This window comes from Hylobates moloch, unplaced genomic scaffold (assembly GCF_009828535.3).
Source record: "Hylobates moloch isolate HMO894 unplaced genomic scaffold, HMol_V3 SCAFFOLD_6, whole genome shotgun sequence".
NCBI lineage: Eukaryota > Metazoa > Chordata > Mammalia > Primates > Hylobatidae > Hylobates > Hylobates moloch.
This window is the reverse complement of record NW_026652281.1, coordinates 67,041,376-67,065,497: the sequence shown is the minus strand read 5'-3', so window position 1 is coordinate 67,065,497 and position 24,122 is coordinate 67,041,376. Positions and strand designations below refer to the sequence as shown.

The following is a 24,122-nucleotide window of genomic DNA, read 5'->3' as shown; positions in this document are numbered from 1 at the left end:
CACCCCAAGGCTCTCTCTAATTCATCCTCCCAGAGGGTGTGCCTTTTTCTAGTTTGCATAAAAGAGTAGAGGCTAGCAATAGCTGTGGTCTAGCTCCTAGACAATTGTATTTAGAATAGTGACCTTAAATCAAGAAGATGCTAACTTTTCTTCACTTTTTAGACTGTAGAGATGCAGAGCTCATTCATTTATCTTTGGTGTTTGAAGGACAAGCTTTGGGTATCTAGAACATTAAGTTAGTTGAAATGTCATGAGGACACCAGATAAATGGTTTTATTAGCTCTAAGTAGTTCATTCTAGTATTTCGTAAATAAGGAATTCTTTCTGTTCAAAATAATACTGGAAACAAGGAAGGAATAATCCTTTTAGGTTTTACCTACTTGGGGAAGAACCTGGCTTTACTAATTAAGTATCAAGAGACAATACAGAATCACATATGTGCCAGAACTGGTAACACTGTATCCTGTAGAAACAGTCTGGGATTCTTGGTGAGTCTGCATTATTAAAGCCATCAAATGGCTTTAATCAAAATGACAATTCCCCAAGTGATCTTCTGTCAGGCCAATCAAAATGACATCAAAATGACAATTCCCCAAGTGATCTTCTGTCAGGCCAAGAAAAGGATCTTGGTAATACCGTGGCTTTGTTACCGGAAAGGGGTCCCAATCCAGACCCCAAGAAAGGATTCTTGGATCTCTCACAAGAAAGAATTCAGAGCGAGTCCGAAGTGCAAAGTGAAAGCAAGTTTAAGAAAGTAAAGGAATAAAACAATGGCTACTCCATAGTCCCTCGGGACTGCTGGTTGCCCATTTTTATGGTTATTTTTGGTGATATGCTAAACAAGGGGTGGATTATTTATGCCTCCCCTTTTTAGACCACATTGGGTAACTTCCTGACATTGCCATGGCATTTGTAAACTGTCACGGTGCTGGTGGGAGCGTAGCAGTGAGGACGACCAAAGTCACTCTCGTTGCCATTTTGGTTTCGGTGGCTCCTTTACTGCAAGCTGTTTTACCAGCAAGGCCTTTGTGACGTGTATTTTGTGCTGACCTCCTATCTCGTCCCCTGAATTAGAATGCCTTAACCATCTGGGAATGCAGCCCAGTAGGTTTCAGCCTCATTTTACCCAGCCCCTATTTAAGATGGAGTTGCTTTGGTTCAAATGCCTCTGACAGCTTTGCTTGACATAATCTTCCTCCAAGAACCCAGGGCTGATGCATTTTTGAATTATAGAAACCACAGGGAAAAGTCCTTGCAGAAACTCATGCAGCCCATTTACATTTTACTAACAAAACAGAGTTTAGGAGAAAGAAAAAAAATTAAAACCTACCTTGTGCATCTGAATAATAAGGCATGAGTTAGGGATTTTGAAAAGCTGTAGGTTAGGTTGTGCACTCCCCACTCCCCTAAACTTCAAAGCTTTAGACAATTCAGATAAAATTTCCCCTCCCACCTTTCCTTCCTCCCTCCTTCCGTCCTTTCTTTCCTCTTTCCCTCCTTCCCTCCCTTCATTCCTTTTCTCATCAAATTATCTGAATAATGTCTCCCTCTCTATTTAGTAGTTTCCAGATATGGCAGCTCATTGCTATTTTTCCCCTCTTATCTAGAAAAGGGGAAAGAGGCCACTTGCACTGTGATCATATGCTTTGTTGCCCATAAAAAAATTTTTTTTAAACTGGGCCCCCTCAAGAAAGAATCCATGCAATGCAAGAAGGAAAAACAATGAATTCAGAGAAACTTGTTCCCATCCTCTCGGAACGCAGTCTCTTTTTGGCAATCTATTTGATCAGCTGGGGGAAAGCATTCTTATCTACATAACTTCCTGATCCTTTGTGTTTCAGGATGGCACCATTCCAGGGATGCGGTTTCCATATGAATGGAGACTAAAGGCCCCCAGGTGCCCATCAGACACCTAATAGAGATAGCGTCTCTAGACTGTCCAGGAATGTCTGGTTGTTTTCATCTCTTACAATCTTGCAGAATGATCTAATATTTGCAAATGCTTATGCCCTCTTTAACAATTCAATGACCAAATAAGAAATTAATTTAGGGCCGGGCGCGGTGGCTCACGCTTGTAATCCCAGCACTTTGGGAGGCCGAGGCGGGCGGATCACGAGGTCAGGAGATCAAGACCACGGTGAAACCCCGTCTCTACTAAAAATACAAAAAAATTAGCCGGGCGTGGTGGCGGGCGCCTGTAGTCCCAGCTACTCCGAGAGGCTGAGGCAGGAGAATGGCGTGAACCCGGGAGGCGGAGCTTGCAGTGAGCCGAGACTGCGCCACTGCACTCCAGCCTGGGCGACAGAGAGAGACTCCGTCTCAAAAAAAAAAAAAAAAAAGAAATTAATTTAGAAAATAATTGTCTGAAAAACTTGTATGCCTACTGCATATAAACTCTCCTACTGGGTGCTACAGGGATTAGGGAGATAGCCCTGCATTTGAGAAACAGGTGAGAAGCAGCACCTAAACATTAATCTTCCTGGCTGGGTGGTGTCATACTTACAATCCCAGGACTTTGGGAGGCCAAGGCAGGAGGATTGCTTGAGACTAGGAGTTTGAGACCAGCCTGGGTAACGTGGTGAGACCTCTGTCTCTACAAAAAGTAAACAAAACCTAACCAGGTGTGGTGGTGCACACCCATAGTCTTAGCTACGCTGGAGGTTGAGGCAGGAGGATTGCTGGAGCCCAGGAGTTTGAGGCTGCAGTGAGCTATGACTTCAGCCTGGGCAACAGAGGAAGAACCTCTCTCTAAAGAAAAAAAGAAAGAAAAAGGGGGGGAGGAAGGGAAAGAAAAGAAGAAAGAAAATAAAGAAATTCTCTTCCTGTTACACTGAGCACACCAGGAACACAGGAAATGCTTTTTCTCTATATGCTCTACATCACCTAAATATAGTGTTGAGGACATGAACTAGTGATCAATAAATGGTCCTTGCAGTGAATTTCCATAATTAAAACCCACAGTAATCACCAGCCAAATTTTGCAGGAAACAAGCACTCCTTTCTCTCATTGTCTGGGGGCAGAGCAGGGTGGGGTGGCATATAAGGGCCACATAACCTTCCGTGGTAGGAAGTGATGTCAGATAAGAGGTTGTGAATATTTCATGTGGTTCAAATGAGAAGCACATTTAAGGAGACAGAGATGGTAAGTGAGCCATTGCTTATTGAAGAAGAGAATCTTTCACATCTGAAAAAACTCAAGTGCATTAGAAGGTTTGAGTACTCATGGCAAAATAGTTTTTGTGCTGATTTCACACTCTTACTGGTTTCTACTAAAAAAATGGAGCTTATCAACCACACAGGTGTCTACTCACTTATGGTTCTCACAGCTGGGATTGGACCACAGAGAAAGAAATAAAAGGCCTCCTGAGGCAATCACCAGCTCCTCTGCATCTAGAATCTGGCTCCAAAATGTTGCCTACATTTACTTACTGTCTCTATACTTGTGTCTTCTCTGAAGAACAATGCAAGCTTCCAGCTGGGTTAAACCCAATTTAGCACAGCACTGTCCTTTAGATATTTTTAAAAATGTAAAGAGAAATGACCACTGTTCTCATGCTGTAATTTCAAAATGGCAATTTCCCTATTATGTAGTTGTTAAAAGTGAAAAATTTTTAAAAAGGTAAAAGGAAAAAAAAAAACCCCACTCAGCTGTTCGGTGAGGCAGTGTTAAAATATTCTGCAGAAACAGCACTTATGAAACAGGCAGAACCCCTGGGGCTACCAATTTATGAACACACAACTGGCAGTACAAGACAGGTGTATTGTCATAGACTCATCACCCAGAAAAGCATTATTATTTACTTTTAACAATAAACATTTTATGATGGCACTCCATTTTAGTGATAAATGACTGGGGAGAATAAAAAATGTGTATAGCAGAATCAAATACAGGCCCTCCCTGGGGGTTTCACTGGCTTTCTCTCACAGCTGCTGGCTACATTATTTCTTTTCCACTTACATTTTACAGCATGGGGTTGGGGCAGGGGGTGGCTCTTGGTTTTCTGGTTGTACCTGTCAGATTTGTTAATCAAATGAATCCAGTCCTACAAACGATGAGCCTGTGACAGCTGGCCTTTAGGGATGGATTCTGCCCTGGGCAGCAAAGTGTCCCTTATTTGGGTATTTTTTTCCAGGTTGAAAACTCGGCACTTAAAATTTAGCATCTTACCACTGTGAAATAACAGGCATTCCGAAAGAACCTTCGGCATCTGATGTCTTTCGGGGAACACTTGGGCCACTCTCCTTAACCTTTACCGGCAGTTTTAAATACGACAATGCAGGTACAAGCAGAAAAGCTAAGGGTGCGGGCTATGCAAAGCCACTCTGTGACTCTACCTACTGCCATGGGAACGTACTTATGGATGTGGCATGTGAGTGTGTGTGTATGTGAGTGGGTTTGTGAAAGTGTGTGGATTCGTGCGAATATGTGTGTGAGTGCTTGTGTGCGTTTGTATTTTTGGGTGAATTTGTGAATGTACATATGTGTGTTCATCTGTGTGTGTGTATGATTATCTGCTTATGAGTCTGTATGATTGTGAACGTGTGAGTATATGTGTGCTGTTTGTGTGTCTGTATGAGTGTAAATGTGTGTATGAGTATATGTTTACATGTGGGTTTGAGTGAATGTGTGGGTTGTGTGTGAATATGTAAGTGAGCATATCAGTGCGTGCATGTGTGTAGTTCCTTAAGTGTGTATCTGAATGTGGGTTTGTATTTTTGTGCGCGGGAACGCACATTGTGGGTGTATTTGTCTATATGTATTTGTGTGTTGTGACTGTGTGTTATTTGAGTGTGAACGTTGTGAGAATGTGTATTTGTGTGTCATAAGTGTGTGCGCGTGTGTTTTTGTGCATATGTGCGCGCATTGTGTTTGTGTGCATTTATGAGTGTATTTTTGTGCGTCTGAGTGTGTGCGTTGTGGATCTGGGTGAATGTACTGGTCTGCGTGTGTGTGGGTGCGCGTGTGTGTGCGCGCGTTGTGCGCGAGTGTGCGAGCGCGTGTGAGCGGGTGTGTGGTGCGGCCGGGCGCCTCCACCTCCCTGATCCGCCCCATCCCGGCGGGCGCCCGAGCAGAGGCAGCGGCCCGGGCCGGGGCGGGCGAGGGAGGGACGCGCGCCGGGGCAAGCGGGCTGCGCCACTGCCGGCGCCGCGCCGACTTTGCCCTTTAAATCGGTCTCCAAGCCGATTACAGCTGAGCTCCCACGTGACGTTTTACCTTCTGTCTCCCGGAGCGCGTTGCCCGAGGACAGTCCTTCCCCGGCTGCCGCCCCAGCCCGCCGCGGGGGCTCGGCTCCCGCAACTTTGGGCGAAGCGGCGGCCGGCTCGGGCGTCCTCGCGGGGCCGCGCTCCACGCGGGCGTCGGGGGCTTGGGGGGCTCCGGGGGCTCGGCCGGGAGGGTGGCGGTCAGGGCGGAGAGCGTGCCCCGGCCCCAGCCGGCGCCCCTGGCACCGCGCGCCGCCGCCTCCCGAAACCGGGCGGGGTGCCCTGCGCGCGGCGTGGGGAAAGGGGGCGCCCTTCGCCGGCCGGGACCTGAGCGGGCGCGCCCTCGAGGGAGCCGGCCGGGCCATGGTCGCGAGGCAGGGGTGAGACGGGCGGCCACCCGTGAGCCCCCCGCACCCGCACCATGCAGAAGAGCGTGCGCTACAACGAGGGGCACGCCCTGTACCTGGCCTTTCTGGCGCGCAAGGAGGGCACCAAGCGCGGCTTCCTGAGTAAGAAGACGGCCGAGGCGAGCCGCTGGCACGAGAAGTGGTTCGCCCTCTACCAGAATGTGCTCTTCTACTTCGAGGGCGAGCAGAGCTGCCGCCCGGCGGGCATGTACCTCCTGGAGGGCTGCAGCTGCGAACGAACGCCCGCGCCACCCAGGGCCGGCGCTGGGCCGGGAGGCGTCCGAGACGCGCTGGACAAGCAGGTACCGCGCGCCCTCTCTCCGCGGTCTCCCAGCCTTGGTCGCCGCACTCCCTTGCCGTCCTAACCCGGGGATCAGGGGTCGGGGGTCGTGAAAGAGTGCGGGGACCATGCTCCGAAATCGCCCCGCGGCACCAGTGGCGGGACATCTCCACGCGCCTTCCGATCTTCTTCCAGGGATTCTCCCATCTCCATACCCCTCCACCCCACTGCCAAGTGATCAGTCAGAATAGTGGCCCGACTTGCTTTCATTACCCTGGTAGAGGTCGAGTCGTTTCAGCTCCTCTGCCAACCATCTATTGCTTCTCTAGACCTGGCTCGCAAGAATTTTGTCTGGTGACATGTATTGACACCTGTTGGGTGTAGATTGGCAAGACGGAACTAACTTATTTGGAAAAGTTTGGTTTCTGCCATACCCGGCTGGCGCGTGTAGATTTCTTTGCCTGCAGATGTTTGACCACTGGTTGGGCTGGGAACAAGCGGGGCTCCCAAGCCGGACAGACACTTTCTGTTGGTCATTTTCAATCAGTCTTTGTGATTTCGGTCAGTTGGCCTTGCTAACATTTGACCTGCTGTGTCTAATTATGAAGGTAAATGTGTATTCATATTCCTCAGGATTAATATTTGGTAGCCACATTCTTGCTATGTTTTAAAATGTGGACATTTTTAAAGAACGCTTCTGTACTTTTAAATGAATGCTTTGAAAGTGAATGCGACCTTTTAATTCTGGGTCATAATTTTATTAGTTTTGCTGTGTGCTCATGGCTGCGGGGTGGGGGAGAAAAACCCTTTAAGTCTTAGTGATCCCAGCCCCTCATTCCTGCAAACACAAAATTTGTATGTTTTCAATCACCGTTTGGTTATTAAAGTTAAAGCAGACTAATTTTATGCTCCGAATGTTCTCATTTAGCTTCTCCATCCCCACCTTGATATAAAAAAGGCTGATTGTTTTTGCTATTGCGTAAAAATATTCGCAGCTGAATTTTCCATGTAAGTCAGATCAGACAGCATCTACCGCAAACCACAGAGGCTGTGGGAGGTGCTAGCAATGGAGTGATCCGTAAGATGCCTACCTAACCCTTTGGGGCTCATAAAACAATGTGTAAAATTAAGAGGAGTTAAAACTAGACCAACCAGAAGTTTGGGTTGTTTTCACTATAAATCATTAACACACTTAAGTGATTAAACTTGTTATAACACTTATAAATCTGAAATTTTAAATATGCTCTTTAGTTTCTGAGGGCTTGTTCAGAGTCATTTGAAAAACTGGTTTCCAACTTTATAGATATAGATACTAGAAATATAAACATAAATTTCAAGTCATGCATTTTAGAATTTAAATTGGGAGAAGAGTTTTGAGGAAACTTTTTTTTCAGGAATATATATAAGTAACATTCTATTGGTGGGATTTTTTTTAAGGTATGTGTTCCAAGGCCCCGCAGGAACCAAAATGAATAGGTTTCTAAGTGTTATTATGTCTAAAGTAGAATAGGATATTTTAAATTACTCGGGATATATATCATTTACTTAATCCCAAATTATTTGTTTTCTTCATATTTATATTAATATAAGATAACCACTTTTGATTTCTTTTTTCAGTTAGGGGTGGGGAGTTGTTACCTGTTACAATTGATATGGCTCTCTGACTTGCTAATGTTATATGGAAACCAACATTTTTCTACTTGGAAAATATCTGGACTGTAATCTTCAAGACTGTTTTCTTTCTTGCACTTTAATAAGGAAACATAACTTCCAAATAGTTTGACTTTCATGCCACTTTCTAATGGTTGTCCTAAATAGGCCATCTAATGAAAAAATTGTTTTCCCTTTTTATGACCATACAAATCATGAGTATTTCTCAGTCATTTTATTCATCTTCAGGAGGTTAGAAATTAGAATCTTTGGTGTTTGTAGACAAATCTGAGATGTAGAGAAGCAAGCATTCCAGAATGGATAGGAGTTGGGTTGGGAAACCTTCCACATTTTGTCTTGCATTAGATGTGCTGTTGTGAGTTGGGTTAGCTTAGCCCACTGATGCTTTTCTCTGGCACTGCCAACTGGGTGTGTTTGAATAATTAAGAAGAAACTGAAAATAAGAAACAAAGAGAAACATTCTACCTTAAATCTACAGTTTATCCAGTTGGTTACCTTTCAGCTAATTTATGTTGCTGAGGTGCTTAGATCATCCAGACACTGAGACACGAAGGATCTGTGGAGGATGTGAGGAGATGAGCACATCCCAAGGTTTGCTTCTTTCTCCTTATATGCTTCTGGAGCTTTCCATATCAATATCTCCCTCAATGCTGTCAACACAGTTGAAGGTTAGGGCTTGAAACAGGACTTAGTGAGGCAGAGTCATTTTGCTTCACCAAGTTTCCGTGTTATTTCTTTAAGCACATCTCTTAATCTTTTCTCTTTTTTTCTGTTAATGAAATCTCTGCTTCCTAATATGTAAAAATTAAGAGTTTGGCTAAGTTGGTTTCCAATTACCTTTCAATAATGGCATCTTCTATTTCTAAGGTTATGACAGACAGTGTGAGCTTTTTGCCGTGTGGAGATTGTGAAAGACCATTTCACAAGATTCAGAGATTACCAGTGTTTGTAATAAATGCTGCATCTGAAAAGCCGAGGACAAGCAGGTGATTGAAGTGGACATTCTCATAAATTAGTTAGGTCAGCAGATGTGCAAACCTATAGTAACATCATTGCCTGAGGCAGACATTCTTATTACTTACATTGGAGGGCGACATATTTATTGTAATCTCCTTGACAGTTACAATAGTTGATGTAGTTATTGCTATAAACTGCCTCTAAGCATTCTTGGGAGCTTAAATTCCATGTATCCTTCAAATGATTTTTATGCTTATCAGTTGTGTTTTTATGTAAGTTACAAGAAGAAAACACGCATTGGTTTGCTTCCTCTAAATAACAATTCAAAATAAGTTGGTTAACAACAACAAAAAAATCCGTTTTTTTTTTTTTACACTTGGACTTAAATTGTTTCCAGTTAAGCAGAAAAAAGAAAGTCACTTTCCAAATATGCTTAGGTTGTAGGAATATTTGCATTGCTCTATTTTTTCATAGTGTTCTCAGATTTCACTTTGATGAGTCTTTGGAGGATTGCAAGGCTCTCTTATAAGCCTTCCATAGTGACTACCTCTTTGGGATAGCAATGGTGATATAATCAAAATGAGATCAGTTAAAAACAATTTTAAGTGGTTTATTTTCTCCAAAAAGTGTTGTTCCTTTCCTTAAAAATGTGTCCGGTGGCACTTCTTTCTAGTTAAGCTCCATTTGTGGAAAATGAAAACCTTCCCTTTTGTTCCAGGTGAAGGAGAAAGGGAAGTTGTATTTATCAAGTACCTTCTGCATGGTAGGCTCTGTGCTCTTGGTGGCTGTTATCCTCTCTTACCTCATCTAATTTGAACTTCAGCTTTTGGAGATGATGATTATTAACATCATCATTATTATTACCTATTGGTAACACTGAAACTCAAAGACTTCTAGGGAGATGATCAAAGTCCAACTGAAGATATAAAGACTAAATAATGTGGAAGAGTTCCTTACTAAGACTGTATTTAAATCCACTGAGCAAATCTAGATGGATGGGGGCTTGGGGTATAGGATGTGAATCACTGTTTTGTTTATTCTTATTTCCTTTTCAAAACTATTTAAATGACGGTTGTAATTCTTGAGAAATACGATTGCAGACCATTACATGTTCAAAGAAAAACGGGATTTATTTTTAAACAAGCAGTTTTACATGACATTACTTCAGGAATTCATTTACTTCAGGAACGGGGTACCTTTAAAAATATTTGCATTTAGGGTGAAAGTACACATCCCAGTTAGTCTGCTCTGTTTAAGTAGCAGTATCTGTCTTGCCTACTAGCAGGAGAAGACACATAGCAAAAAAGCCACCTGGATTCTCATTTTTCTGGTGATGGTAAATGTTCTGTTCAGCCCGATTTCACTTGTTTTGGGGGGTAAAATATCTCTTTAGCCCTGGAGGTTTAAAGAAGTAGACATTTGCATTTGTGCTGAATTAAACATGTTGGTTTAATTTTAAAGGGATTAAAGGCTATGTGATTTCCTGTCACTTCATTACTAGTCAGTTTAGCCTTCCTAAATTGACCACAAGCAGAGGATTTTAATCATCGAATGAATTAGGCAGAGCTGCGTGCGAGCTCTGAAATATTTGTGGGAGATGGAGAGTGTGGATGGTGGATTTTCATACTACTTCATGTTGTCTAATTATAACCAACTCAACTTTTGTTTACTGAACACGAAGGGAAAATGGAATAATGATATTTGCTAAGTCTTATACAATGTTAAAAAATATAATTTAGGGAACAAAATGATTTATTACTTAAACTTTGTAATTATCCTTCTCTTTAAAGTTAAATGAAAAAAATCTCATGGATTAGCAAAATTGAGTTATTTTAATTTTGGCTACACTAAGCCTTACTATTTAGATTGTTGTGTAAGAATTCAACACAGAAAAATCCATCCCTGATGTGACAGATGTATTAATACATAAAAATGCATTATTGTTATGAACAACTATTTTTCCATGGGTTTCATTAAGTGACAACTAAGCGCATTGCTGAGGGGTAGAAAATATTTGTAGTGTTATAACAATTTTTCCCTTCTTTTGACAATTAAAAAATAGAGAAATTTTTCTCACACTGGATGGTGACAAGACCTAAAGCATGTGTGATAACCAAATGTTTCTGGTTTTAGTAAGCAAATGTCAATGGTTCATTAAAACAATTGTTGATACTGCTGTCTGTTTAATGCAGATTGTATTTTTAAATTGATTTTTTTGTGCAGTTTTCAATACTACTTAAATATGCATGCCACAGTCAGTATAATTTTAATTTTTTGGAATGAAAATACTTAGTCTTTATGATTATTTTGTAATGAAATAAGTCAGATTGACCAACCATATGGATTTGCTCAAGTCTTAAATTCTACTTTTCACAGGTTTAAAGTGGCTTTCTATTTTTATACCTATTCATTTGTTCTACAAGAAAGGGATATATGTTTGTGTGTGTGTGTGTGGTGTTTATTCAGTTTGTTACCCTTCTACCATTTTCTACCGTTGAATATTAAACCTTTGTTAGGCGGTTATATATTGGAGTTTGCAGATTTTGACTTGTACATTAACATTTCAAGACCTGAGTTATAAATCCCATCTATCTATAATTTGGGGAGCTTTATTTTTCAGGACTAAGGATATGTAATGATTCTGTTAAATTACTCACAATATAAATTCCTCTCTGAAATTAGTCTACCTTAAACAAAGACTGTAAATAGTAAAATTTTGTTGATATTTAAATGAAACTAGAAATGATATTTGTTAAGTGTCAACATAGCACTGTGTTAAATGTTTGATTATTTTATAACATTTGGCCTTTATTCTAAAATCTAACCATTATTCTAAAATTATTAATTACATTTTTATTGGTGCAACTTTTAAATTTTAGCTGATTGAGAAGTTATAAATACATGAATTTGGTTCCGCCAAAGGGAATATGTTAGCATTTTTGCCCAAGGAGTTAAAAATATAATTGTGTATATATTTAGAAAAAAACAGTAGCAGGTTTGTTGTTGTTGTTGCAGAAAATATTGGCATCAGTAGGTGGAACAGAGATGCAAAAAGCACATGTACTCACAGTTTTATTTTTTACTGGCACTTGAAAAACTAATGATTTAATGAAAAATAAGGATTCAAATCATTTTTCCTAAAACTTATTACAGTGACTACAAAATGCTTCAAATATACTTTTAGGGAGAAAGCAGGAAAAAAATAACAAGTTTGAGTTGGCCTGTGTTTATTTAACTAATATACTACAGTGTTTCTTTTCTTTGTTAAAAAACTGTAAAGGAAGAAATGAGACAGAAAGTTGGGGAGGCCTATATAAGAATAATTTGCAGCTTTAGATTAAATTAGTCAGAATTTTAATTCTCATAAGATCTGAGAAGATAAAGATAAAACGATGTAAAAAAAGCAGTCCTTAAAAATAAAATTTATTGGCCAGGTGCAGTGGCTCACGCCTATAATCTCAGTACTTTGGGAGGCCGAGGCGGGTGGATCACCTGAGGTCAGGAGTTAGAGACCAGCCTGACCAACATGGGGAAACCCTGTCTGTAGTAAAAATACAAAATTAGCCAGGCGTGGTGGTGGGTGCCTTTAATCCCAGCTACTCAGGAGGCTGAGGCAGGAGAATCACTTGAACCCGGGAGGTGGAGGTTGCAGTGAGTCGAGATCACGCCATTACACTCCAGCCTGGGCAAAATAAATAAATAAATAAATAAAATCTCTCAGTAAATAAATAAAAAAAAATAAAATAAAATTTATTGATCCTTTAGTGCTTAATTAAAAAACAATCAGGCCACAATTTCTGTTTTTATCTCTTATGATACTTACCAGTATGACATTGCGAAGACCTATGGTGATGGAAACAGCAGGGATGTGAGTGGTACTTTTTATTATTTTCAGGGTGCTAAAATGTTTTATTTTGTCATTGTCTGATTTAATTTAGACAATGCCTGATTCATTTCCTGGACTGTATTTATGAGCCCATGCCATTTGTGTGACTAATGTAAACAGTGGGGTCAGTTCTTTCAAATAGAGGGACTGTTGGAAAGCTAGGTTTCCTGCATTTAGCAATGTGGAAATAGGGAGGTGATAACTTGGTCTAAGGCTCAGTAGATAACATTATAACTGATTACAAAAGAAGTCATGACGAGATATCAGTGATTCATAGGAATAGGAGGCCACTCATATTCAATATGAATTTGCTTTCTTTTAAGAATGTAAGAATATCAGTTTCTAGGTGAAGTGCTGGTGGTATGTATGGTTTAGTTCAGGATTTAAACTGCATGGGATTCAGTCTTGGCTTTGCTACTTACCAGACACATGATCTTGAGCAATTTCTGTTTCTAAGCCTGGTTCCCTGCCTGGAAGATGGAGATCAGGCTAGTACCTGCCCCACCAGGTTGTTGTGAGGCTCATAGGCCAAGCTCTTGGCATAGGCCTGGCACATGGTGAATGGTCAGCACATTTGCCAGCTAGTATTTTTATTACTGTCTTTGATATTCTTCTTTTTATTTTCATTATTAGGATCACTTAGAAAGTATTTTCCTTCCTTTCCCTTTCAAAAATACTTTAACACACACAAAATAGAATATTTCAGGGAATGCTTATCCTCCAGCTTCAACACCTTCACCTTTCTGCCATTCTTGTCTATCTGTCTCCCTCCATGTGTACATTTTTTTTTTGTTAGACCACTTTAAAGCAAGTTCCAGACATTGTATTATTTCACTTGTAAATAAGGAACTTTTTTCCTTTTTGGCATAGCACTTTTTTGGCACTGGAGATTGCACTGGATGTAGCTCTGAAAAGGACTATCTTGGAAAGAATTTATAATGAGTTTCTGTTAATAATGTGTGCTATTATAAAGGTAGCCCTCTTTTTTGTTTCTTTCATGTTATAATAAAGGAAAAAACTTAAGACAATAGTTGTGAAGACATAAAGGAGATGGAAAGGGTAGCTTTTAAATAAGTCCTAGTATATTAAATTTTAAACAGAAGGAAGTTTGAAATCAATTTTAAAAATTGAGACGGAGTCTCGCTGTGTCACCTGGCTGGAGTGAAGTGGCGCAGTCATAGCTCGCTGCAGCCTTGAACTCCTGAGCTCTAGTGATCCTCCTTCCTCAGCCTCCCAAGTAGTTGGGACTACAAATGTATGCCACCACACCCAGCTAATTATTTATTTTTTTGTGGAGATGGGGTCTCCCTATGTTGCTTAGGCTCATCTCGAACTCCTGGCCTCAAGCAATTCTCCTACCTTCGCCTCCCAAAGTGCTAGATTACCAGCATGAGCCACTCTCCCTGGCCAAAATGAATTGCATAACCATGATCATGGTGTAAAGTATTTTCATGATTTGACCCCACTCTAAGGGACAATTATATCATTGGTGATCCTCTTACTGAGAGATCTTCTTTCCATTTACCCGGCTCCTCCAGCTGTGCAGGACTCTTTTTTTTTTTTTTTGAGATGGAGTCTCACTCTGTCACCCAGGCTGGAGTGCAGTGGTGCCATCTCAGCTCATGGCAATCTCTGCCTCCCAGGTTCAAGTGATTCTCCTGTCTCAGCCTCCTGAGTAACTGGGATTACAGGCGCGCACCACCACACCTGGCTAACTTTTGTATTTTTTTTTTTTTAGTAGACACAGGGTTTCACCATGTTGGTCAGGCTGGTCTCGAACTCCTGACCTTGTGATCCACCCGCCTCGGCCTCCCAAAGTGTTGGGATTATAGGCGTGAGCCACCGCGTCTGGCCAGAACTCTTTTTATTTTAATTAATTAATTTTTTTTTGAGACAGAGTCTCACTCTGTCGCCTAGGCTGGAGTGCAGTGGCACCATCTTGGCTCACTGCAAGCTCCGCCTCCCAGGTTCACGCCATTCTCCTGCCTCAGCCTTCCACGTAGCTGGGACTACAGGCACCTGCCACCACTCCTGGCTAATTTTTTTGTATCGTTAGTAGAGACGGGGTTTCACCGTGTTAGCCAGGATGATCTCGATCTCCTGACCTTGTGATCTGCCCGCCTCAGCCTCCCAAAGTGCTGGGATTACAGGCGTGAGGCACTGTGCCCAGCTAAGCACTCTTACTTAGAATAAAGGACAAGAGTTTCCTACACAGATGCCGATAATGCTTCTTCTTCTTCTTCTTCTTTTTTTTTTTTTTTTTTTTGAGACAGAGTTTTGCTCTTGTTGCCCAGGCTGGAGTGCAATGGTGCGATCTTAGCTCACTGCAACCTCTGCCTCCTGGGTTCAAGTGATTCTCCTGCCTCAGCCTCCCGAGTAGCTGGGATTATAGGCATGCACCACCACCCCGACTAATTTTGTATTTTTAGTACAGACAGGGTTTCTCCATGTTGGTCAGGCTGGTCTTGAACTCCCGACCTCAGGTGATCTGCCCGCCTTGGCCTCCCAAAGTGCTGGGATTACAGGCATGAGCCACCGTGCCCTTTGCACAGCTTTTCAACAGTAAGGACGGCATCCATAAGCTAATGTTTCATCCAACTTTCACAATCAATTCTGAGACCCAGCAGCTGGTCAATATTATTTTAGGGCAGTTACTAAGGCTTCATTAATCAAGTGTGTAGTTGGCTTTTTCTAGTATTGTTAAACTTTTATCTAGGGTTAGTTGGTTTCTGTCCTATGACTGATTGCTTTAGGCCCTTTTGATTGCAAGAGAGAGGTATGAACTAGAGTTGTCTTGAATAATGATCACCTCTGAGTGTTGAGGGGAACAGTGGGAATATTATAAGACAATATACAGGTGAGTAGTGCTCTTTATGGGGACTTAGCTCTTCTTTGGATATTGCTGCTGGCCAGCCTTTCAGTGTGTTTATCCCCATTTGCCTTCTCACTGAGTCCTTCCTCGTAGGTTTTTTTCCCCCCTAACTTCAGGTTGCCATAACCCTCATGATACTAACTCAATGTTGTGGCCCCTTTTATCCTGCTTCAGTTTTCACTGCAGCATCTCTCATATCCAGGGTCATATTCTTGTGAGGTAGAATCTGATTGTCTCAGTTCAAATTTGGGGGCCAGACAAAATTATCAGTCTCTGACCAGCCTGTGGCTTAACTGCGAGACAGCAGGGACTGTGGACGAGAATGTTTCACAGAAAGTTTAATGAACATGATAGTAATTATTAACACATCTAGTGCAATCATCAGGCTAGTTAAGATTACTTTTACCAAACTAATGTTCATTCACTATGATAGGCCACGTTCTCTTCCTTCAGTAGCGGTTTTACATCCTCACCTTATCAACAAGGTCTTGCAATAATACACCATTTCCGTCCTCTGGTCCTGTACTGTCACCTGTACCACCCAGGGTCCATGTTAAAAATTTTTCTTTACTTTTTTATATTTTAAAAATTATTTACAATTGTTCTTGTAACAATAAATTAAAAACAAACCTATTTTTCAAAATGTAGCATACATCAGAAAAGTACACACATCATAGGTGTGCAACTTGATGAGTTTTCACAAAGTGAATATTTTTGTAATCAGCACCCAGATCAAGACATTGACACGATCAGCCCTCCAGAGCTAACCTCATGCCTATTCCTCTCCACCGCCCCAGCCATGGGTAGCCACCATCCTTAATTTGTGACACTGTAGAATGCTTTTGCCAGTTTTTGAACTTCCTATTCACAGACTCATGAAGTAAATACTCTTCCGTGTTGGACTTCTCTTCCTCAATATCATATTTGTGAGATTCATCCACGTTACTGGATGTTCCTTTTCATTTCTTTCTTTCTCTCGTTTTTGAGACAGGGTCTTGCTGGAGTGCAATGATGTGATCATGGCTCACTGCAGCCTCGACACCTCCCCAGGCTTAAGTGATCCTCCCACCTCAGCCTTCTGACTAGCTGGGACTACAGGCACATGCCACCACACCTGGTATTTTTTTTTTTGAGATAGTTTCTTACTCTGTCATCCAGGCTAGAGTGCAGTGGCATGATCATGGCTCACTGCAGCCTTGACTTCCTGGGCTCAAGTGATTCTCCCATCTCAGCCTCCCAAATAGCTGGGACTACAGGCATGCACCACCATGCCTGGCTAATTTTTTGTATTTTTTTAGAGACAGGCTTTCGCCATATTGCCCAGGCTGGTCTCAACCACCTGGGCTCAAGCAATCTGTTCCCCCTCGGCCTCCCCAAGTGCTGGGATTACAGGCATGAGCCACCGCATCCACCCCAGCTAATTTTTATTTTATTTTATTTTTTATTTTTTTATTTTTTAGAGACAGTGTCTCCTTATGTTGCCAAAGCTGGCAAACTCTTGGGCTTAAGTGATCCTCCCACCTTGGCCTCCCAAAGTGCTGGGATTACAGGCATGAGCCACTGTGCCTGGCCCCTTTTCTTTTATAGGTAGTATTCCTCTGAATGAGTATACAAAGATTTCTTTATCTATTCTGCATTTGGGTTGGTTCCAATTTGGAGCTGTTATAAATAATCCTGCTTTGAAAATTCGTGTACAAGCCTTTTGGTGTACATACATGTGCATATTTCTGTTGGGTGTATATACTGAGGAATGGAGTTGTTTCAAAGGGCATACGTATATTCAGCTTCAATAATTTTTGCTAAATAGTTTTCCAAAATAGTTCTATCAATTTATACTTCCACCAGCAATGTTTAAGAATTCCAGTTACTTTCCAACCTTGCCAACCCTTGGTCTTATCAGGATTTTAGTTGTAAGTATTCTAATAGGTGTGTAGTAACATGACATTTTGATTTGGATTTTCATTTCTCTGATAAAAATGAGGTTGAGCACCTTTTCAAGTACTTATCGATCATTTGATTGGTCTCTGTTTTTGTTTTTGCTTTTTTTTTTTTTTTTCTGAGCCAGAGTCTTGCTCTGTCACCCAGGCTGGAGTGCAGTGGTGTGATCTCAGCTCACTGCAGCCTTTGCCTCCTGGGTTCAAGCAGTTCTCCCACCTCAGCCTTCTAAGTAGCTGAGATTATAGGTGTGTGCCACCACACCCAGCTAATTTTTATATTTTTAGTAAAGACAGGGTTTCACCATGTTGGCCAGGCTGGTCTTGAACTCCTGACCTCAAGTGATCCGCCCACCTCGGCCTCCCAAAGTGCTGGGATTATAGGCGTGAGTCACCGCACCGGGCTGTTCTCTGTTTCGAAGTGCTTATTCAACCTTTACCCATCTTTTATTGAATTGTCTAATTGATTTGTAGGACTTAGAAATATTAAGTTAAACTATTACGACCTACCATTTCTGTACATCAAAAATGGTTAAATATCATAATTTCATATTGTTTATCCTAATATATATGATGAGTCCTTTGTCAGTTATATGTATTGCAAGTATTTTCTCCTGCTGTGGTTTGCCTTTCTACTCTCTTAACGGTGTCTTTAATGAACAGAAGTTCTAAACTTTAGTGTAGTATAAGTTATCTCTTTTTCTTTATGGCATTTGTCTGTTCATGAAATGAATGGAGAAGAGGCAACATTTGAAGTTGCTTTATGTAGAAAATTCAGGAACTGGGCCCCTCCCCTGCTGCTCTGATAGATCAAATTGTGGTTAAATCAATCAGACGGATCACGGCAGACCCAACTGTAGGTGGAATGAATGTGCTTACAGTAGGTTGGGGTTGCCACTCCAGGATGTCTTCCTTGTAGAGGAAGTCTCCAAGGACAATTCTGAAAGACAAAAGTCATGACGTTCTTCCCTCCCTCATCCTCCTGTGATCTGAGGTGTTCCCTCCTTGGGTGCTGGGATGTTGCTTTTCCTGCACCTCCACATATTCTGGGTATCTCATTCCAGTAGCTCTAACTTCATGTTTTCCCAGTAATTCCTTACTCACACCTAGAAGTTTTGTCTGGAAGGACAAGGGCACTTTATAAAACTTATCCAGAATTAAGTTTGAATCCTGGAGGTCCCTTTAAGCTTTGCTGCTACTTGGAGGGTGAGCCAACCAGGCTGGCCTGGGAGTGCTATGAGGGAAAGAAAAATGCATCATGGGCAGCAATGGTCAGGACGATACCCTCAATTTTCAAAACAGGTCTCTATGATACTCCATAATCACCTCCCTCCCATTTTGTCCTGACCATTATCCAGGAAGTGGCCAAGAAGTGATGATCCCTTTTTGGGGATAGTACATTCAGTGATCAAAGTACCTTACTAAAGTGCATGGACCAGGGGGAGATGAGGGAGAGAGGGAGCTGGACAGCCAGTCCATTCTTGAGTATATAGATTCGTTCAAGAGCTACAATGGTGTGGCTGGAAACAGCTGACCAGTAATAACCCGAAAAGGTATCAACAGTGGTAAGGCAGCATTGATAGCCCTGAGAGGGGTTTGAAGGCCCAATGTAGCCAATCTGCCAGGAGCAGGAGGGGGTAATGCTCCTTGCAATATGACGTTTCTCATTGCAAGACTAATGGTCAGCTTTTGGCAGGAGTCACAAGTTGGTCATTCATTGGTAGCCTCTGCATCAGAAACAGCCAGACTTGATCAGTAGTGGGTTCCATCAGAAAACCAGTCCTTATTTGAGAGTATCTATGCAATTGTTCCAGACAGTTCAATCAGCAGCCATGATTTGGTTCCAGATTCACATCCACAAAGAAGGGTATCTTTAATCTGCCAGTCTGTAGTTTTCCAAGTGGTAGCGCAAACAGCTATGCTGTTGGCAACAACTGAAAAGTCAGTTCTACCCCCTGAATGAAGCAAGAACACCTGTCTGCAAGAACATCTATCTGCTTTTGCTTCAGCATAGCTGACACTGAAGCTGAGTAGCTACAGCGCCCTAGTGAACACCACTGGGTTTTAGCTTAGCCAAACCATTGGTGAACTACGCCCAGGCATTTAGGAAATCTGTGCCAGGGCCTCACTGAGCCAGTGTCTTTGGTTCAGGTATTAGAGTTGGGGTTAAATTTTCCCCCAGAGGGACACTAGCTACTTTTTTAATAATGTAAATCTAAGACACGGCTGAGGCCGCCAGACCAGCTCTATTCTTCAGTATGCCATTTCCATTTGACAAGCAAGGAGGTGTCCCTTCCCACCTTGTTAGTTCTTGATCTGACTTAATCTATCTTCAGATGGGAATTTCAGGCTGGAGAGTCACAAGGTCTCTATGAATCGGTTTTGACAAAGACTCTATGGCAGCAAACTAATAGTTGCCTGTATGCCTTGTAATTTTGATGAATGCTGGACATTGGGTGTGAAAAATCATAGAGGTAATTTGAGGTCCTGTTATTTTTTTTCAGAGAGGATTTACTTTTGCTTTCTTGCAGGCATTAGTGTGCGGGTACATTCTATTAATCCATTTTGGGATTGAGCTGGTCAGCTAGGTTTCAGGTTTTCTGAGAGCTTGTCTATTTCCAGTTTGTCCTAATTTCTAAAGTATAGCCTTCCCAGAGTCTTCTCTGGAATTCTGGGATATTTACACAACTCTTCCTCTTTGGGCTCCTCAGTCCCATGAGATTGTCAGGAACTCAGTGCCGGTCTCCTGCGTTTTAGCTGCTGCTTTCTGCTTGGTTTCTTAGCCTCCTGGCTCTGCACGCCGATAAAGTGGCAAACGCCTCTTTATCGAAAAGCTTCCCTGACTGTCAGACTCACTGCCAGTGAACCTCCCTCCTCTCAGGCATCCTTGCTGCTCCTGTCTTGGCTGTCTTGTTTGCTTAATGATGCGTTCAAACAGATTTTTTTTTTTGCTTTTTGGCATTTGTGTCCAGCTTTGAAAATTCTTCTTAGTGTGTGTGTGGTTGAGGGGTGGGTCTGCAACAAGCTACTTGGCCATTACTACCTAGCCAGGAGTTTTAATCTTGAGTTTAAAAGCGCATGAAACTCTTTTTAGAACAGTGGAAAAGTTAATCCCCCTTATTTTCTGGAAACTTACCTGTTAATTACTTCTAGCTCAATAATGATAAGCTAGTAATTAGTCAAATTACAACTAATCCTTATTTTATCAATTTAATTCTAAACATCTCTGAACATTGTACATTTGAACAAAATAAAAGAAAAATATCATTTTATAGTCATAAGACTTTTTACAGCTATTTATCCTTATTTACTAATAAGTGGTGAGGTATATATTTTGAGGGTACCAAGCTGTGAGTCCCATTTATTCCTCACATAGTGGGTTTAGTTTAAACTCGGCTTGTAGATATTTTCTCATACCTGATGTCTGTCTGTTGATCTATTGTATATTTTAGTTGATGGACATTTAATTTAAAGCAATCATCTTTTTTTTTTTTTTTTTTTTTTTTTTTGAGACGGAGTTTCTCTCTCATTGCCCGGGCTAGAGTGCAATGGCACGATCTCAGCTCACCACAACCTCTGCCTCCCAGATTCAAGCGATTCTCCTGCCTCAGCCTTCCGAGTAGCTGGGATTACAGGCATGTGCCACCACACCCAACTAATTTTGTATTTTTAGTAGAGACGGGGTTTCTCCATGTTGGTCAGGCTGGTCTCAAACTCCTGACCTCAGGTGATCCACCCGCCTCGGCCTCCCAAAGTGCTGGGATTACAGGTGTGAGCCACCATGCCCGGCTAAAGCAATCATCTTTCTGTAGGCCTGTAGTATACTAACTTGTTAATTTTTATGAACATTGTGTTGTGTTACACGACTGTAAGAGCCACTCTTTGTTTAATGCTAATTTGGGGTTAACACTGAGGCATGCACTTTCCATATATTATCTCATTTAATCCTCACAACCACCTCGAGATATCAGTATCTTGTTTTGCAGGAGGCTTAGAATGGTTTAGTAATTCACTCAGGGCAAACCTTTACGAAATGGCAAACCTGGTTAATAGAACCAAAATTAATAACAGCATTTGGTGAGCATGGCCCTTAGCTAGGAGCTGGAAGTATATAACTAGGGAGGAAATGTTTTTGTCTTCAGTCTCATTCTCCTCCATCGGAACTAGTATACATAACCTCTATAATCTCTATGTGCTGGGCTCTGTGCTGAGGGCCTGAGAACTTAGACATGATAGAAAGTGGGGTATTGGGGAACAGGCAGTCTGTCTCTCTGAAGAACCCGCTGTCTTCCTCCTGAACCTCTTGACTTGCAGCTCAGGCTTCCTTCTTGGTGTCTGCCCAGCTCCACAAGGTGCCTGGCACTGAGGATGTAGAAAACACAGCTCTTTGCCATTTCAGACCTTGCCTGTGGCACAGCTCTTGACTCCGTGAGGACATTTCTTACATTTTAAGGTGGGTCCACATCCTCTGTGCCTTGATTTATGCTACCACTTTCTGGCCACTCGTTCTAAGCTTCAGTCTCCCCAGGCCCAGAGCAGTGAATACCATGTTGCCACACATTGGCAAACTGCAACCTGTGCCATTCACTGTGTGTGTAATTAAATGAGAAGGGGTCCTTAGATGTACACAGTCTTTCTGTTTTGGTCCATAGTGTCCTCTTGTATTTGTTTTGTTGGCAAGGTTCACCTGTTTGGAATTGTGACATCAAATGGCTGAATAGTAGCATCCTGTGATTGTAGAGCCCCAACTGTCATTTCCTCCCATGAACATGAGTATAGAAGTCTATTTTCAGCATGGTGGTTTGAGCGGAGTCCATCCTCTTCCTGTTTACCTGGCCTGTCCTTTGTTATAGCGTGGAAGGAGCCATGGCATTCCATTTGGATGAATGGTACCAAAGGTCCAGTATATTGAGGCCGAATTCCCAAGTTCAAGTTCTAGATGCATCTTTGACAAACTCTGGATCCTCAAGCTTACTCGTGTCTTCATCTGGAAAATGGGCATGATAATGTCTACCTAATAAAGAAAGTGGGAATATTACATTAACTGAGATAATCTATGTGAACGGTGTTTGTAAACTATAAAATGCTACCAAAATTGTATTTACTTATTCACTTATGTATTGAGATGGAATTTTGCTCTTGTCCCCCAGGCTGGAGTGCAATGGCACGATCTCAGCTCACTGCAACCTCTATCTCCTGAGTTCAAGCGATTCTCCAGCCTCTAGAGTAGCTGGGATTACAGGAACCCACCACCACACCTGCTAATTTTTGTATTTTTAGTAGAGATGGGGTTTCGCCATGTTGGCGAGGCTGGTCTTGAACTCCTGACCTCAGGTGATCCGCCTGCCTCGGCCTCCCGAAGTGCTGGGATTATAGGCGTAAGCCACTGCACCTGGCCCAAAATGTTATTTTAAATTCTTCACAATTACATTTTTTTCATTTAAGCGAGGGCAATTTAAAGAGCAAATCATTTGAAAGTTTGGATGCTACAGATGTGTATTCTGTTCATTTTATGGTCCATTTTGAGAATCAGATAGCTTCTCAGCCTAGTTTGTAAGCAATGTTTATGAGTCCAGGGTTTTTAAGCTCTTCAGAGAATATTTAGTGGATGGCAAATTCCTTAAGTAATAGTTGGGAGATACTTTTACTAACTGCAGGAAACTATTCCTTTAGAGGATAGGTGAGTGAAAGAGTTTCTTTGTCATGTGATTTCTTTCTGGTATGTAAATTCTTCTGACTGTGATAATTATATTAAATATATTAAAGTAAGAATAATAGGGTTTTTTCCAGAGGAAATGCATAGCTACATTGATATTTATGCTTTAAAAATGCAGTTTTTTTTAAAGAGAGTGTCTAAAATGTATACTAAAAGGAAAATAATGCAAGTCCACAGCTTACTCTTTTTTCTTCCTTTGAGTATAAAGTACCGTGTTAATAGAACATTTTTAAAAAGCAGTTTTTTATTTATAAAAGTAATGTCTATCATGTAAAATTTGGAAATCACAGAAAACTATACGAGAAAACTAAAACCTTCTGAAATCCCATTCTTACCAGAAAACTATGTATTCAACTGTTGGAGAATTTTCTTCATGGACTTTTTTCTATGTCTGTATATAATAAATAGACATTTTAAAGGGGACAAGGCCAGGCGCAGTGGCTTGTGCCTGTAATCCCTGCACTTTGGGAGGCTGAGGTGGGTGGATCACCTGAGGTCAGGAGTTCGAGACCAGCCTGGCCAACACAGTGAAACCCTGTTTCTACTGAAAATATAAAAATTAGCTGGGCGTGGTGGTGGGTGCCTGTAATCCCAGCTCCTCAGGAGGCTGAGGTGGGAGAATCACTTGAACCCAGGAGGCAGAGGCTACAGTGAACCGAGATCGTTCCATTGCACTCCAGCCTGGGTGACAAGAGTGAAACTCCATCTCAAAAAAAAAAAAAAAAAAAAAAAAGGGAAACAAAATTGGGATCATATTGTATATAGAATGTGGGATTCTGATATTTTACTGAATATTACATTGTGAGCATTTTGCTTGCCAATAAATATTCTTTGAAAACATTATTTTTAAGGACTGGACGGCATTCTATCACACAGATGTACAATAAGCATTCCCCTATTGTTGGATATTTAGCCTGTTTTAATATTGAAAAGCTTTGTTTTGCTATTGTGATTCTGTAGTGAACATCAGGATGGCATTTGTGAATAAATTTGCAGGGTCGGTGAAGCACATGCAAAGAAATGAACAAACAAAAAAGTGGGATGTGAGAGTCTCCTTTTAGCTACTGTGATTAGGGTAGTTCCCAATTTCTCCACCTTACTCAAGAACTATTTTGTTTGATAAACACTCTACTTGCATTTCAAGGTAGCTTGGTAACTAATTGAAAAAATCCAACCTAAGATGTAAATTTCTGGAAT

General features: G+C 41.6%; 1 protein-coding gene across 2 annotated transcripts in view; it reads left to right on the top strand.

Annotated features, from left to right (window-relative positions):
* Positions 1-5,247: 5,247 nt before the first annotated feature.
* RASGRF2 (Ras protein specific guanine nucleotide releasing factor 2) overlaps positions 5,248-24,122 on the top strand; it is a 270,733-nt gene continuing 251,858 nt past the window's right edge. The window contains exon 1 of one of the 2 annotated variants that reach the window (XM_032156933.2): positions 5,248-5,911. In XM_032156933.2, the coding sequence (XP_032012824.1) occupies positions 5,624-5,911 (288 nt within the window). In that variant the 5' untranslated portion in view covers positions 5,248-5,623. The remainder of the gene's footprint in view (positions 5,912-24,122) is intronic. The other variant, XM_058440756.1, reaches the window with a different exon arrangement.